At 52.1% G+C, this 16,138-nt stretch overlaps 4 protein-coding genes across 10 annotated transcripts in view; 1 reads left to right on the plus strand and 3 right to left on the minus strand.

The window, feature by feature from the left end:
* Positions 1-77: 77 nt before the first annotated feature.
* Positions 78-3,000, minus strand: DALRD3 (DALR anticodon binding domain containing 3). Its single transcript, XM_084752689.1, has 12 exons — positions 2,807-3,000; positions 2,436-2,731; positions 2,065-2,318; positions 1,909-1,988; positions 1,704-1,832; positions 1,343-1,416; positions 1,181-1,242; positions 991-1,073; positions 733-909; positions 547-657; positions 384-452; positions 78-290 (listed from the first exon to the last, which is right to left on the minus strand). Exons 1-12 carry the CDS (start codon positions 2,969-2,971, stop codon positions 171-173), a joined length of 1,620 nt encoding a protein of 539 aa, XP_084608815.1. The 5' UTR covers positions 2,972-3,000; the 3' UTR covers positions 78-170.
* Positions 3,001-5,058: 2,058 nt separating this feature from the next.
* Positions 5,059-7,049, plus strand: NDUFAF3 (NADH:ubiquinone oxidoreductase complex assembly factor 3). The gene is made up of 5 exons (XM_084752776.1): positions 5,059-6,040; positions 6,121-6,316; positions 6,466-6,532; positions 6,621-6,721; positions 6,801-7,049. The coding sequence occupies exons 1-5, from the start codon at positions 5,964-5,966 to the stop codon at positions 6,915-6,917; spliced, it is 558 nt and encodes a 185-aa protein (XP_084608902.1). The 5' UTR covers positions 5,059-5,963; the 3' UTR covers positions 6,918-7,049.
* Positions 7,050-7,971: 922 nt separating this feature from the next.
* IMPDH2 (inosine monophosphate dehydrogenase 2) lies at positions 7,972-12,745 on the minus strand. Of its 2 annotated transcripts, XM_084752676.1 has the most exons (15): positions 12,548-12,745; positions 12,127-12,175; positions 11,684-11,785; positions 11,527-11,601; positions 11,027-11,233; positions 10,481-10,568; positions 10,208-10,407; positions 10,037-10,127; positions 9,855-9,950; positions 9,564-9,635; positions 8,777-8,920; positions 8,547-8,691; positions 8,314-8,457; positions 8,147-8,230; positions 7,972-8,054 (listed from the first exon to the last, which is right to left on the minus strand). In XM_084752676.1, the coding sequence occupies exons 1-15, from the start codon at positions 12,643-12,645 to the stop codon at positions 8,033-8,035; spliced, it is 1,617 nt and encodes a 538-aa protein (XP_084608802.1). In that variant the 5' UTR covers positions 12,646-12,745; the 3' UTR covers positions 7,972-8,032. The 2 variants fall into 2 exon arrangements, with proteins under 2 accessions (XP_084608802.1, XP_084608803.1); XM_084752677.1 differs by lacking the exon at positions 9,564-9,635 and having other exon boundaries at positions 12,548-12,744.
* A 197-nt stretch (positions 12,746-12,942) lies between these two features.
* QRICH1 (glutamine rich 1) overlaps positions 12,943-16,138 on the minus strand; it is a 44,517-nt gene continuing 41,321 nt past the window's right edge. For all 6 annotated transcript variants that reach the window (XM_084752648.1, XM_084752649.1, XM_084752651.1 and 3 more), the window contains 3 exons: positions 15,903-16,054; positions 15,331-15,421; positions 12,943-13,880 (listed from right to left, as the gene is read on the minus strand). In XM_084752648.1, coding sequence (XP_084608774.1) covers positions 13,688-13,880; positions 15,331-15,421; positions 15,903-16,054 — 436 coding nt within the window. In that variant the 3' untranslated portion in view covers positions 12,943-13,687. The remainder of the gene's footprint in view (positions 13,881-15,330; positions 15,422-15,902; positions 16,055-16,138) is intronic.

Genomic DNA, 16,138 nt, shown 5'->3' on the forward strand with positions numbered 1-16,138 from the left:
ACGAAGCAGTACCGTAGGTTCTTGACCTGAAGGACTCCAGTAGGGTGCCACAGAGGCGGACCAAGAATATGCCTCTCTCTACAACAGGAGGAAACTGTATTTATTTTGGCTTTAAGTGCCCCCCATCTGTGAAGTTCTGTTTTTTGTAAACATTCCTAGTTATTGAGTCCTTAGAGGTGGCTCAGTGGCGGGAGGCCCAGCATAGCCAAGCCTGTGTGGAGCACCTCACGTACCGCCCTCAGGAGCTGGAGTCGGGCAAACATCTGACCAAAGAGGTGTGGCCGAGGTTCCTGAAAGAAAAGGAACCAGGCTCACCCTCTGTTTCCCTCCTCTTTATCCTGTGCCCTGCATTTCCCACAGACACCCCTCTGCTGTATGCTCACCCCTAGAATGTGTACTCGGTTATAGTATAAGCTGAAATCCATGCTGAGCTGCACCAGGAACTTGCACACCTAGAGACAGATTGAATTATTGAGCTGTTGTCTTTGTTCTCGTGTTACTTGTGTGTAATAAAGAATAGTGTGTGTGGTGGCTTCTGTGCCTTACCATCTCCGTGCGAACAGGGATGTGGAGCCCTGGGGGGCTGGCCAGGCTCACAGTCTGGTTCAGCTGGTCCAGGAAGGGAAGGACACTGTTGAAAAGCAGCAGCCACTCGCCCTGTAGGAGACAAGGGTGCTAGGAGGGGAAGTCCACGCCTTCTGCCCATGGCTGTTGCTCAGGAGGGACGCTCACCTCATCCTGGAGCAGTGAGAAATCCAGGCTGCTGACAAGTGGAAAAGTGGGATACAGACCTTGTTTCATTCCATGGTCGTAACCCTCAAAGAGTGTCGCAAGGCGGGCACAGTTATACATGACAAAAGTGCCACTCTTTGTGCCCTTTGTGGAGATGGTGCTGTCAGCTAGGAGGAGCTGGGGAATGGGAGCAGAGCTGCAGCATTGACACTAGACCTTGACCCCCCAGGCTTAGTATTGTGAGGCGCCCAGGCTTACTTGACTCTGTGGAGCTGTGCTTAGCATCTCAAATTTGATGGTGGCCACAGAGAGGACATCAAAGGTCTCGATCCAGGCTGGGTCTGGGGTGAGAGAGAGAGAGGTTGGTCAGTGTCTGCAGACAAGGAACTAGGGGCAGAGGTATAAATGACCTGCTCTTCAGGGCACAAGCAGGGGCTCCTAGGTGTACCTTGTGCCAGGTCCCCACCATGCTTCAGTGCTGAGGCCTTGCACACCTGAGCATGTCTGAGCCTAGAAGAGAAAGCCAGTGAGCAAGACCCCAGTGGAAGCTCCTTACGCACACCTCAGCTGCTCCTGGCTTCCGGTGGCCCATCCTTCCAACCTCACGCACTCGTAGTACTCAGGGGCAGTCATCAGGGTGCCACGTGCGCCGGCTACTTTCACTGGGCCACAGACCAGGTGCTTCTGTGGAAGACGAGACCACACCAGCTGGTACTACCCTCTAGTCTCCAAGGAACCTACACCAGTTGCTCCTATGCTGCTTCTCCCAGTCTGTAACCACCAGCCTGAGTACCGCAAGCCTAGGCCCTCAAGACGCAGTCCAACGTTTTCTTAAGACTCCACCATCACCGGCCCACTACCCCTGGTCACAGGCCTTGAAGGCCATGTCAGTTTCTGAACTCGTGGTCTAACAGGCCCTGTGGGCTTCAAGGGCCTTCTGAGGTTGGAGGTGGTTTACTTTGGTAACTAACCTGCTTGTGAGGAGCCTGGTTATCCAACTTCTGCCAAAGCAAATCCAATTTTTGTTGCTGAAAGGCCTCCTCACAGCTCACCACGTGTACAACCGTACAGCCAGCCATGCCAGCGTCTGAGTCTCCATCCTGGGTAGAGACAGGACAGTTACTACGAAGATACAGAAAACCAGTTTGGGCACAGGTCAGGACTGGAGCCACTAACCAGGCCTGGGTGGCCACCCTCTGGCCAATGGCGCACAGCCTCCTGCAGCTCAGACAGCACAGCAAGCAGATCTTCAGTCACTACGGAAAACAAAGGAGCTGAGGTGCTCTGCAGTGCAGAGAGATCCTCCCACCCCGGGTCTGGCTTTTGTCCTACCCAAACAGTTGTCTATGCTGGGGTCATAGCCTGCTGCGTGGTTCTGTTCTAGCAGTTTCTTCAGACACACTCGGCCTAGGACGCCAGGGGGCAGTGCTTCCTCCTCAGAAGCAGAATTAAGTTCTGCAAGCACACAGGTCCTCAGGGTTTCGGTAGAGGTGCTTTTCGAGGCAGTGGGCCAGTCCACCCGAAGTTTCTGCAGGTAACTTGACATGTGCGGATCCCGCACCGGGGGCACTAAGCATACACATACCCTGCAAAGCAATGGCGGCTGTCAGCCTGCGAGCCAGGCCCAGGGCACAGTGACTTCCCACCTGTGTGTGTCCCCAGAGCTTCAGTCTTTGCCATTAGAGCCTCGAACACGCGCTTACCCATGGGCGCGCAGCATCCGCGCTAGGTGATCGGCTACGAGCACGGCACGCAGCTGGCTCAGGCGGAGTGTGTCGGGGTTGCAGCGCAATGCTGGGCAGTGTAGGACAAGTCGCGGGCCTGGTGAGGCGGGCTTGGCGGGAGTAGCATAGGAGGCCAGGGCACCGAGTACACGCTGGAACACTGCGGGTCGCTGTAGTTGGAGCGATAAACCCGCAGGTGTCGGCGCGCAGCGCAGCACAGGAGCCACTCCTGGACCCTGCAGGCGGGCGACCGCATGGAACACGCACTCTGGCACCTGCAGGGAGACGGGCGTGTAAGTGGACCGAGTGCCCTGTAACCGGCTAGGTAGCCCTGTCCAGCGCGCACCCACCTGGCCGTCCCTGAAGCGTGCTTGTAGCGCACTGCGCGGTGCCAAGAAGTCTCGGACACGCAGGTGCCGGGCATGCGTCTCCTTGAACCATACCGGGTTACCAGGCCCTACAGCTGCGTTAAGGGCCTCCAGCGTCTCCCCAACCCCAAGACGCCCTGTCGCCATGGCGACCGGAAGAGTAAGCGGAACAGGAAGTAAATTATCCGTTGAGCTTCCGGGAGGTCCGCCAGGTTGGGGCGGAGATTCGACGGTGGACCCTCCTGAGTGGACCAACGCTCGAGCGTGCCTAATGAGCTTCCATTCAACCCACGCCCCCAGTGTTCCCTCCGGACAGCCTTTCTTGCATTCATGAGCCTTAGACCCAAAATCTGAGGATCCCTTTTTCGCCTAGGATATTTTTCATCGTCACCCCGAATTATTAATTTGGTAACGGATCTTTGTCACCAAGCAAGACACTTTGTCATCAAAGTTTCACATCCTTGTGTTTATTGTGAGGTTTCATTTTTGCCTCATTTAAATAAATTAAAATGTCAGACACTCCAGACGAATTGTCAGGGGAATAACGTTGTTCCATTAAAGACACCCTGCCCCCTTGTTTTGCTTTTCGAGACAGGGTTTCTCTGTGTAGCACAGGTTTTCCTGGAACTCGCTTTGTAGACCAGGCTGGGGTTGAACTCAAGAGATCCACCTGCGTGCTAGGATTAAAGTCGTGAACCACCAAGCCTGCCTTCCACTTTACCATATACTTTAAAAAAAAAACCAAAAAGTTTTCAGATTATTTGCATGTTTTCCCTCGTTTATGATATAGTATGTCTTTATTTCCAGAAAGAGCCTAACCTGACTGAATTGCCCATCTTGATACCTGAGAAATTAGAGTCATTTTAATTTCCAGAATTTCCAGCTTTAACGTTTTTCCTTTAAATTGGTGTAACCGGCAATTTTGATTCTTCTTTGGGCCACTCTGGTCAGTTTGAGACAATGAAATGTGATCAGGAGAAGACCCAAATAAGCAGAGATCTCAGGTGGAGCTTACTGAGGGAAAAGCTTTTATTTCGATGTAACATGAGTCTCCTTCACTTCCCCCAGGAATGAATGAATCCAACTGGTGAACTTTGCTCTGGAGAGGAGTGAAGTCTAGGGAGAGGAAAAGTTTGGCAAGGCTGCTGCTCTCTCTGGGCCAGGGCTGTGAGGCCCGGCTTGGGAGGTGCCGAAAGAGCACTGGGCGGACACGACATTCCCGATGGCTTCTTGGGTGCCCACCCAACGGGAGTGATCGTGTCATTCCAAAGCACTTTCCATGCTGTGGTACAGCTGCTAGCAGGCCTGGGACCAACCGGCAAGTTGGTGACTTCAGCTACTTTCCCTCCATGAAGACCGTTGGGGTGGTTTTTCCCCAGGAAGTGAAAAGCTATCTTTAGCGAGCTGCGGGCTGGGCGGCCCTGTGGGAACTCACCGCCATTGCGGCCATACACAGAGGACCCAGGACCTCCCTCGTCAGAGTTCTGCATAGATTCCAGAGAGGGCCATCAGCCTGGCCTCTTCTCGTCACCTCTGCCTGTGGGTGCACCTGAGAGATGGAAACCAGAATGGCCCAGCGGTGTTTCTGAGGTTAGAGACCACCTCATCTGCGTCAGGGCGCTGCTCAGGCAGGAGAGCAGGGAACGAAATCCAAGCGCAGCTGGAATGCTCTGGAGACAACAGCTGCTTTTGGGATTCCGTTGCCCGCTGTCCAGCCGTTGGAGGAGGGCTCCTGCCCCCGGGTCACTTGCCCTGGGGCCAAACCGGAACCCGCCCTTCCCTTCCCAGTGGGTTGACAAGGAGTAGGTGTTGCAATCCAGTCTAGTGAGAAAGAGGCGCTCACCTGGGCCCCAGAACAATAGAAGGTGGGGGCCTCCCGCGGGACCAGGTCCCGATCCGGATTAGATTAGAAGGGCAGGATTAGCTTTATGAGTCCCAAGCAGCAGGAGCCACTGGTATGGTGACCGGGCGGGCTTCAGAATGCACCAAGAGGGAAGCGATCCCGTGGGACCTGAGAGGAAGTAAACCCATGCATCCCCTTCTGGGATACCCCAAAGCTCGGGGCCCTTTGTCCGGTGACGCTGCCAGTTTACGAAGTGCCAGGGGCCAAACTGGCCCACATACCAGCGGCAGGACAGCCTCCCCACCCAAACCCGTTGCAACCCGGCCCTGCAAGAACCCCACAGCCAAGCCCCAACGCTGTTGAGCATCCCACCCGTCTAGTCCAGCGGATAGAGAACGCGACAAAGTTCCCCTGAGGCCAGGACAGAACCGGTGCGCAGAGATGCCCAAGCCGCGCGGCGCCAGCGACTCTTGCGCCAGTAGGCCCTAGACACGGCTCAAGACAGGGGGAGGGAGACTCTCGGTACGCGCGTGCAAGGCGCGCGAGGACAGGGTGAGGTTCCAGGCGCTGTCTACTTCACGTCTAGTCCGGTTCGGCCCAGTCCGTCCCACCAGAACAGGTACTCGTACACTGCCACGGAGTGCCCTTCCGCTGGCTCTAGCTGTCGGCAGATTTGGAGCCATTTTAAGGAGAAACCATCTGGCCACACCCCCTCGCGCTCCGGGGAAGCCAATCCACGCTCGGCCACGCCTCTCATGGAGCGCCGCGCTGCCGCCAACGGTCGTGGGGGTGACGGTTGGGGAGGGCAGCGATTTCGAGACTAGCTAGGGGAAACCTTAGCCATCCGCCCCGCCCACGGAGCTCGACACTCCAAAGCCTGGGATTAGAGGCCTGGAGGCTGGCACCACATCCTGGCCAGGTGTTCATAACAGGACCAGGTGCGCAGCTGCCCCGCCCCGGTCCCTGGGAGCCCTGAATAAAGGCTGAGAACCCGAGGAACAGGCCGCGGCTGTGGCTTAAACAATACCCTGAGGGCACCCGTGCTAGCAGGTGTTTCCCGCCCCCCCCCTCCTTAGGGACAGTCGGTGGAGGCCGGGGGCGGGGTGGGCGACAGGTGCAGACAGAAGAACTGCACCCGTGGACAGAGTCTACCGAGACAGATGTCAGTGCCCACTGCGCGGGTCATGTTGCACGGTGCCCTCCGGGACGCAGAGGGCGCTGTGGCCACCTTGAGACAGACAACTCGGTGGCGATCCCATCACCCTTGCGAACGGGACCCTACACGCCGTTGCAGCCATGGCCGCTGCCCTTGGGTTTCGCTGCCTGTACCGAGCGCGACCTGCGCCGCTCTGTCAGCGGATGGATCAGTTATGGTGAGCTCGCCCCCCTGCCCTGCCTTGGCCACATGGCCTCAGAGGAGTACGACGAGCCTCTTGACTTTTGTCCTCTCCAGGACGACCCCGCGTCGGGGACACCGGCTGTCTCCGACGGATGATGAGTTGTACCAGCGGACACGCATCTCACTGCTGCAAAAAGAGAACCCCTTGCCCGTATACATCGATAGCTACAGTAGCAGAGGTTTCACGATCAACGGAAGCCGGGTGTTTGGTCCATGCGCGCTGCTCCCACAGACGGTGGTTCAGTGGAATGTGAGTCCCGCCCTGCAGTGAAATTGCTGCCTGGAGCCAAAAGCTACTCCCTACTAGCAAATTTAGCTTTTTTTTGTTGCCGGTTAGTGTCGCTGTGGGTAAAGGTTGTGTAGCCTTGAGTTGTTGAGTGGCTTCTGCTCCCATAACAGGTGGGATCTCATCAGGACATCACCGAGGAGAGCTTCTCCATCTTCTGGATGTTGGAGCCCAGGATAGGTATGGGGTGATGGGTTACTGCTGGGTCCTCAGTGGCCACCTTCTATATCTCAGACCCTCAACCCTTGGTTGTCTCCACCTTCCCTAGAGATTGTTGTAGTGGGCACCGGAAACAAGACTGAGAGGCTGCACTCCCAAGTACTACAGGCCATGAGGCAGCGGGGCATCGCTGTGGAGGTGCAGGACACGGTAGGTCTTTGCAGTGGAAATTCTATCTAGTTCAGGCCTACTTAGGGCTGGCATGCTAACCCTGGTGTTTTCATTGCAGCCCAATGCTTGTGCCACTTTCAACTTCCTGTGTCATGAAGGTCGAGTGACAGGAGCTGCACTCATTCCTCCTCCTGGAGAGACTACACTCACCTCTTTGGGTCAAGCTGCAAAGTGAACCGTCAAGAGCTGTTAAGAAGGGCAGTGGCACGTGGCCGAGCTCAGGGATCCCCAGGGCCTTCCCTGCCTTTTGGCATCTTCAACACTTGTCTTGCTTACCCAGGATAATTCATACTCCTATATACAGATATCTGTTGTGTTGTTGCTTATGGCTGCTGACAGGCTAGGGGTTGAAAGTAAGCGCTAATCGTTTTCATTCGGCCTATGCAGGACTCCCTGACCTCTTAAAGGCTAGGAAGCAGTATTATCTGTAGGCCCGGCTAGCAACCAATCAAGACACAGACACTTGTTATGTTTTAAAATAGCCTTAGGCCAGGCGTGGAGGCAGAGGCAAGCGGATCACTGTGAGTTCCCCAGCCTGGTCTACAAAGTGAGTCCAGGACAGCCAAGGCTGCACAGAGAAACCCTGTCTCAAAAAACAAAAAGCAAAATAAAATAAAACAAAAAAGCCTTAGTTAACCCGGGGCAGGGCAGTTATCAATCCTCTCAACGACCTCCCATAGTGAGGCAGGCATGGGATCCCTGCCCCAATCCCATGCCATCTGCTTCCAATAACCTCTATCTAGCCCCCTCCCGTCCATAATCCCACACACTTGTTAATGTTCTTTATTTGGGCTGGATTCTTGACCCACGCTGGCCATGTGCTCCTCCTCCAGCTAACCCATGGCAGCCTTCCTCTCTTCCCTTCAGGTCTCCTTTCTCCTCCTGACAGTCTTTTTCCCAGAATTCCTCTCTCTCATAGCCCCACCTATCTCTTGCCCTGCCCAGATGGGATGGCTTTTTATTAAGCAAAAGGTAGGTCACACAGACAAGCAGTAATTAGCATCAAATACATCAGACCGTCCACCAACAAAGCAGTGTTCACTATCTATTTTGGTCATATGCAGCTTTGAGGACACCGCAATGGCTGATTTCTTCAGAACTTCCATGTCTATGAAGTACCTTTATCTCATGGCCCAAGGCACTACCAGAAATGAGGGGACTATACTTCGTGAACACCTGTGATGGTGGTGACTGCAAAGTTACATGTGTCTATTGAACTCAAAGATCAGTTGTCACTTTTTTTTCTCCAAACTTTTATTGAAAAATTCAAGGCATATACCAGACGTGTTTTCAGAAAAGCCGCTTCTCGTACCTGTAGGGAGCAGAGACCATCTTTGAGCTTAGGGCAGGGAGAAGGCGGACTGAGGCTGGCAAAGCTCCCGCCCCAAGCATAGGGCTACTTACGAATGGAGGCTGTGGACGCCACCTTCCACCTGAGCGGAGGATGTTCTCTTCTCAAACTTAAGTTCCCCCGAGTACATCATGGCTCTGAAGAGAAGCAGCTGTTAGGTGCAGGCAGTAGCTGGCCTTGTTCCGCTCCCTCCACTCCTGGCCCAGCTACCCAGGCTCACCGGACTTGGGTTAAACTCTTGGCACCAATGTCCTGACAGGAATGCTGGATGCCAGCAATCAGGTAAGGGACGAACTTGTGGATAGACCCTTTGTCCTGTACAGCCCCGGAAACTCCTTGCGCCACTTTGATTTTGTCAGCTTCACTGTTAGAAGAGGCAAAGAAATGGGTAAAGATGCCACAGGGATGAGACCAAAGGCAGGACTTAGTGGGTGACTTGCCTGCCCGTCCTACCTGAAGTAGCGGTTCTGGCTGCTGAGATGCTTGTCCATGGCATCGAGGGAGCCCATCCCTCGATACTTCTTCAGCCGGATCCCATCTGAGAAGAAGTACTCACCAGGGGCCTCAGTGGTGGCAGCCAAGAGGGAGCCCATCATAACTGTGGGCAGAAAAGTGAGCTAGGGCAGAATCTGACAACTGCAGGAAAGAGGACCCTGCCAGGCCCTAAGGTGACCGGGCCTTACCGGTAGAAGCTCCAAGAGCCAAAGCTTTGGCAATATGTCCCACATTTTGGATTCCTCCATCAGCAATGACAGGAACACCAAAGCGCCGCGCATACTCAGAGACCTTGTACACTGCTGTTGCTTGGGGCCGCCCACAGGCCAACACTGTTGAGAGATGGAGGAACAGATGGGTGTGCAATACGGGATGGGGGGGTCCAAGGGGCACTCACAGGACCCAGGAAATGAAAGACACCTAAACCAAGTCAAAATAGCCGATGAAGAGATGTGTGTGGGATAGCTGCTACCCCTCTGCTTTCAATAGTACAGCTGTGCTGGCTTCACCTCTGCATATGCACGTGCATGTGTGCAGGGCCCAGAGCAGCCTCAGGCACATGCAGTTTATAGCAGCCGGGAAGCCCCGCCCAGCTGGTATCAGATGGGGCAAGAGTCACCGTGCAGTTAGTATCTAGAGGTACCAAGTCAGGCCTAGCCCTTCCTGCATAGTGGGCAGCTCAGGCAAGATCCGGGCAGTGGTAACATAGAAGAGAGAGCAGGCTCAACCATTGGTTGTTGAGTCATGCCTACTGCAGAGTATGTGGGCAGAGCAGGGCCTGCCTTAGGAAGGAGGTCCTGCTCTATGAGCACCCTACGAAGGAGCTGTGATCTCAAGCAGCCCCCAAACCATGGTCTGTACATGTTTGACCTGCCCACCCAACAGCACCACAAACCCTGGGAGCTACAGCTACAGTCAACCAAGCAGCCGGGCAGTGGGCAGCTGGGCCGGACCAGTGGGCCAGGCTGGACTTACTATAGCAGCCCGTGACAGTAGAAGGGCATTTGGGGCTGTGGGACTTTATGTCTGGTGGGATCTTGGGAGCCACTAAATAAAACAAACAGACCAGAGTTTAGAGAGGGCACAGAGCAGGAGCAGGAGGCCAGGCTAGGCAGGGAGTGGCAGGTGAGGGATGACAAGAACTCGTCTTGCTTCCAGCCATGTCACCCATCCAAGAGGCCTGGTTGGCCTGAGAGGTGCCCGTGTTGGAGGACTCAAGTGTAGTACCCCTAAGAGCCACTGGCCCCAATCAAAGCATCATTTTACCTTCCTGGGTGATGCAGATGGAACCACTTCCCATGCCGACTCGCAGAGCATCCACACCTGCATCTATGAGGTTCTTGGCTTGAGCAGCAGTGACTACTACAGTGAAGAGAGGGAACAGTGAGGGTGCTGGTGGCAGAAGAGCACAGGGCGCATCCTCACCCTCCACTGCCGTCGTTGCTTACCATTGCCTCCAATGACTTGGAGACTGGGGTATTTCTCCTTGATGTATTTGATCATATTGATTTGGAAAATGGAGTTTCCCTGGGAAGAGTCCTAGGACAGGAAGGAAGTTCTAGCCGCACCATGATATGGCACGCACCCCATAACCTCACCCTACTTATGCTGTAGCTTACCAAAACCACCACATCCACACCAGAAAGGGCTAGCAAGTCTAGCCTGTACTTGTCATCCTCGTGAGTGCCAATGGCTGCCCCACACAGTAGCTGCTTTTTGGCATCTTTGGAGGCCAGTGGGTAATCGCGGTTCTTCTTCAGGTCTGTCCGGGCAATGATGGCCACCAGCTCATCATTTTCATTCACGATGGGCAACTTGCCTGAAGACAGAGCGGGCCATGAGTCTGGATCCTGCACAGTACTTCTGGGCGCCTTCCCCCCTTTAGGACTCACCCTTTTTACTGCGCTGCAGAATTTCGTTTGCTTCCTTCAGAGTGACGCCTGCAGGGGCCACCACCAAATCCTCCCTCTTGGTCATGATCTAGGAGACGGAGTCAAGAGGAAAGACCAGACAGACTAGGACCGTCCCTTGCCCACAGGACACACTATACATCAGGAGACTATGATCACATACAGAGACCCGATCCCCTCCCCCTGACTGGCACTCAGTAGTGAAAGTGCCACACAGTACGAGGAGCATCCTCTCATAGGAAGGAGAGAACCAGAAAGGTCAAGAACTAGCTTCCACTGTGAGTGTGGAAAAAATTAAAGCTCAAATAAATACGAGCAGACATTGTGTCACCAGAGTCCCTGCAGGGAGCAGGGATGCAGAAACCTCATTTGGTAAAAAACAAAACAACAACAAAAAAAACAAAAACGGCTGGGCAATTTTCCTGGACAGAAAATGAGGCCCTCAGTAATGTCATGTAGGTAAAAGAACCTGCCTTTCCCTTCAGCTAAGTTCTTAGACCTCAGCTTTTCTCAGGCAGTGGTACCTACCTCTTCCAGGAAGCAGTCATGCTCTTCCTCCTTGAGGAAGTCAATGTCCCTCGAGGAGATGATGCCCACCAAGCGACTCCCCATGCGGCCCGTGTCTGTGATGGGGATGCCACAGAAGCCATGCCTGGCTTTGGCCTCAAAAACGTCGCGCACACGATCCTTGGGGCTAAGGACCACAGGGTCAGTGATGAATCCCTGTTCGTATTTCTGGAAGGGACGTTGAGAAGATCACTGCATCTTTGAATCCAGACACTTTGATCTGGCTCCTGGTCTAAACAGTGAGGCCTGTGCCTGACTGTCTTGTATGGCAGCGCAGCAGAACCAAGTCAAACCCTCTAACAAGGACACAAATGGGCACTAGCTTGAGAAATGGTGTCTTTCTCCTCAGTAACTGGACCTCACAGTAGGAGAAAGGAGCCTTAAGTGCAGAGCACACCCTCCACCCCCACCGCATCCCAGCCTAAGTCCTAGGAACTGGCCATGATTCACGCCCTTCTGACCTTCACTTTCCGAACTTCATTGGCCTGAAATTCAGGAGTACAGTTGTGGTGGATGAAACCAATGCCTCCTGTAAGCTACAAGATGAACACACGAGTGAGTGGTGAAGAAGAGGCACAATCTTTGGCTGAGATGGCACCCATGCCCTTCAAGGCTCACCGCCATCGCAATGGCCATTCCAGCCTCTGTGACAGTGTCCATAGGTGAGGAAACCAATGGGGTCTTCAGTGTGATCTTCTTAGTTAGAGCAGAAGTTAAGTCCTGAGGAGATAGAGGACCGTTAAAGGAAAACACGGCTTCCTCCTTAGGATCCATCACAGGGGCCCTGGGTCATCTCAATGTTCACCAGAAAGACCGTTCCAGTGACTTTCCCCTATCCCCAGAGCCCATTCTGGGGCACTACCTCAAGTGAAAGGCGGCACTTCACCGCCGCTAGACTGGGCACAGCGGCAATGCCTACTGTAATCTTAGTGCTCAATCAGAAGCGAGAAGCAGGTCTGACACTAGTTCGGGATCATAACCAGTTACAGAGCAACCAGGGTCAGAATAGGTGGGCTGTCTCAAAACCAAGATAGGAAAACCCAGTCCCTTCTTTTACTCACCACCTGGTCCGCAGTGAAGTCGATATACCCAGGAAGGATGAGAAAATCGCTGTAGGAAGGAATTAGGTAGCACTCTCAGGCTTAAAACACCAAGACACTCCAACTCCACAGATCATCCCGTGAAGCTCTGAGCAGGGAGTTGTACAGAGCCCGTGTGCCGTGTACAGGCAAGATGGCACGGGCGTTAGCTGTCATTAGTGCTCCGGCACACTAACAATTCCATACGTCCCAAGACTCAAGTCTTAACCACGGCTGAAACGACCCTCTCCAACCCAGGCCCACATCTGTCAAAGTTATTCTCCGGAGAGGTAATTCCGGGAACCTGTGCCCCATGTCCGCACCCAGGCAATGAAGCCCTCATCCAGGCGCGCCCAGCCTGCGAACCCCTCGCCTCGCCCACATGGGTGCCCCAGACCCGCACTTGTAGGTGAGGCCGTCCCCGCAGTTGAAGAGCTGCTGTGCGGTGAGTCCGTCGTCAGGCACGTAGGACGTGCCTCCGCTAATCAGGTAGTCCGCCATGACGAACGAGGAGCCGGGACGCGCGCCTCGGAGGACCGCGCCGCAGAGGCCTCCACCGTCTGGACCGCGCCAATATAAACTAGATGATTTCGTCACTACGCGGCGTACGTCGCTGACGCAAAGTGTCAGAGCATGCGTACTGGGCACCACGCCCCGCATCGAGGCGGGGCTAGTCGGGAGGAATAAAAGCGTGCTCCTGGAACTCACAGGGCCTTGCGCTGGTTGTTTCCTGTCCCACCCCTCCTTTCCACTTTCCCACAAAGCACCTCCCCCAATAAAGACACGTTATCCACTAGCTTGTTGAAAAGACGTGCTTGTCATTCTTAATAAACAACTAGAATAAGAATACATAAGAGAAAGCGGTATCTCTATATGATACACAAGTGTATGTTACAGGAATTCCATCAGGCCCAGGAGCCTCAGGTTTAAGGCCTCAATGATAGGCCGATACAAACAAAAACCCAAAAAACAAAAAAACAAGGCATGGTAAAGTTTTTACTTTAACATCTATGTCACTTGTCATAAAGAAGGGTGTAATAGAAATTGTCTTTAATAAAATCATAATTGAAGTTCCCCTCATTTTTCTTCCATTAAGATGCTAAGTTTATGTCTGAGTATGAAAAGAAAAAAAAAAAAGTGTCTCCGCGTGGTCAGTGAAGTCCGCAGGTCCGCAGTGAGAGTTGGCTGGAGTCTCCCAGGAGGGTTGATTCATCAGCAGCTCCATCTTCCTTGAGGAACAGAAGGGCCCATCTCTCTCCAACAGTCCAAGTCCCTCTCCCCATGCCCCAGACAAAAGAAAAAAAGATAAAGAAAAAGCCAGCCACTTCCTAGGACATGTGGTCCTCAGGAAGCCCAGAACCCAGGCTTATGAAGATGCAAAGGGGCAGCATTGTCTTTTACATTTTTAACAGAAGTAGCCTGAAAAGCATTGTAACTACAAATTTAAAAAAATAAAAATAAAGGAAAAATGGAGGCCTCTTCTTTAGTGTAAAAGTCTGTCTGGTTTTTCCTGGATTTTTCCCCCTACTGTGGCTGAGGCACCTCAGTGCATGGTAGTTGCGCTGGCCACGGCAATGGCTTCTTGAATTTCTCGTATAACCAGGATCCGGGTCAGCATCTGTCCCATCTGTTCTCTGCTGATAGGCTGGACTGAGTACCAGATTGGGCTGTTGGGAGCCACGACCGGCTCAGGTGTCAGGTAAAAGGTGTCATTTCGGCCTTTCACACTCTGGGGGCTGAAGAATATTACAGTAAAAGATAGGTAATAGTATAATTTCACCCTTCCAGATTGACCATACAAACAAAAATTATATGAAAACCTCTTGAGACAGCAGCAGACCTGGAGGTGTAAAACAGCTACGGAGTTTCATGTAGTCCACACAGTGTTCCAGGAACTCAACTAGGGCCACTGTAAATGCCAATGACAAGTGGGGCCCCCTTTTTTTCCTTTTTTTTTTTTTTTGTGTGTGTGTGTCTTTATTTAAAAAAGCTGAATAAATCACTGGATTTGCCTATTACACCTCAGGTTAAACTAAATAACTTATTTGTTTTTATTTTATGTGCACTGGTGTTTGTTTTGCCTGCATGTTTGTCTGTGGATGTCAGGTCTTGGAATTACAGACAATTGTGAGCTGCCATGTGGGTGCTGGGAATTGAACTAGGGTCTTCTGGAAGAGCAGTCAGTTCTCTTAACCACTGAGCCATCTCTCTAGCCCCCAGGTTCAACTATTTAAATCCATCTGTATCCCAATTGCAGCAGACTTCGGCATCTAGAAGATCTAGCTCTAGCTGTTTAATCACTGTTTTCTTTTTTTTTTTTTAAATGTATTTATTTATTATTTATACAGTGCTCTGCTTGCATGTACAACTGCACACCAGAAGAGGGCACCAGATCTCATTATAGATGGTTGTGAGCCACCATGTGGTTGCTGGGAATTAAACTCAGGACCTTTCAAAGAGCAGTCAGTGCTCTTAACCTCTGAGCCATCTCTCCAGCCCTTCATCACTGTTTTCTACTCACCAGCTAGGATCCCAATACACATCTTAATCTGGGCTCACTTCCTCTAAACCTACAGTACTGAGTGCACTGCATCAGCTTACAATCACTCATCCATCCATTCAAAATGTAATGAAGGGCTCTGTGTCAGGTCTATGTTAGATACAGATGTGAAAGTTAACTAGATAGCTCTTGACAAAGCTATACAAATGTGTAAGAACTGATACTAGTTAAGTGAGGAAAGAGTTGAGAACAAAAGTAGGCAATGTGGAGATGCTTCACTGGAGCTGCTGTGTCCAGTAAAGAGAAATTATAATTCCCTGCCTCAAAAAAACAAGTTATTTCTTTGGCAGTAACAGGATTCAATTCCAGACACACCAGACCATCAACTCTAACCCTGAGCAACACCTCCACTTCCTTTCAGTGTCCATGTGCATCTTCATTATTGTTGTTGTTTGCAAGACAGGGTTTTGCAACATAGCCCTGGCTGTCCTTGAACTCAAGAGATCCACCTGCCTCTGCCTCCTGAGTGCGGTAAGTAGAGAATGCACCTCTGCCATCCAGAGGTGTCTTTATTTTGTAAGTTTATCTTGTCATAGGGAGGCATTTTGTAGTTCTAGTCTGGAATCAGGAATTCAGCGCGTGCGCGCGCACGCACACACACACACACACACTGTAAAAAGCCTTACCATTTAAAGAGGTAGAAATCGTACAGCTTGATGGGACACCTCAATGGATTCTCTGGATTTTCTGTCTGTTCTGCATACATGTCATCTGTAACTATTAAACAAACAAACAAACAAACAAACAAGGTCAATCCCCAGGATTCAACAGGAAGAAAGAGAAAAGCTGATTCTTTCAAGTTATCCTCTGGCTATGTGCATGGTGACACCTATGCAAAGACAACCAAATACATGGCAGTAAACACACACACACACACACACACACACACACACACACACACACACACACACACACAAAAATAATTAAAAACAAACAGGACCAACTTGGCATGGTAGTACAAACCTAGACATTAACTGTAGGCATGTAGCCATCCCAAAAAGAAATACTGGGTAAGAGAAGGAAGGAGGCACAGACAGTGACCGAGAAGCAAAAGGCTATATTCTCCAGGCACCCGTCACTCTATGAGAAATGTTTTTGGCCAAGAAGGAAGTTCACAATTCCTTTCCAGACAACCTCAACTTGCACACACAGGGCAGGGTAAACATTTTTTGCTAATGTTCCTGTTTCCTGTCCCTACCTTTCTGGCCAGTCTGATGTATCCCAAGAGCCTTCAGGTAGCGGATACTCGTGCTTTTATCCTTAGGATTCGAGGGGCTCTTCTTTGTCTGTCGAAGGACCTTAGAGAAAGCCAGCTTCATGTGCTGATCTACTGTCTTCAACAGGAAGTACCTGAACACAAGTACAAGCAAGGCAAAAAGAGGGATGCCGGGAGGGTACCGTGACTTACCTTCCCGCCCATCAGTGACTCGGATG

The sequence above is a fragment of the Acomys minous genome, assembly GCF_964271855.1.
Source record: "Acomys minous genome assembly, chromosome: 13".
Classification (NCBI taxonomy): domain Eukaryota; kingdom Metazoa; phylum Chordata; class Mammalia; order Rodentia; family Muridae; genus Acomys; species Acomys minous.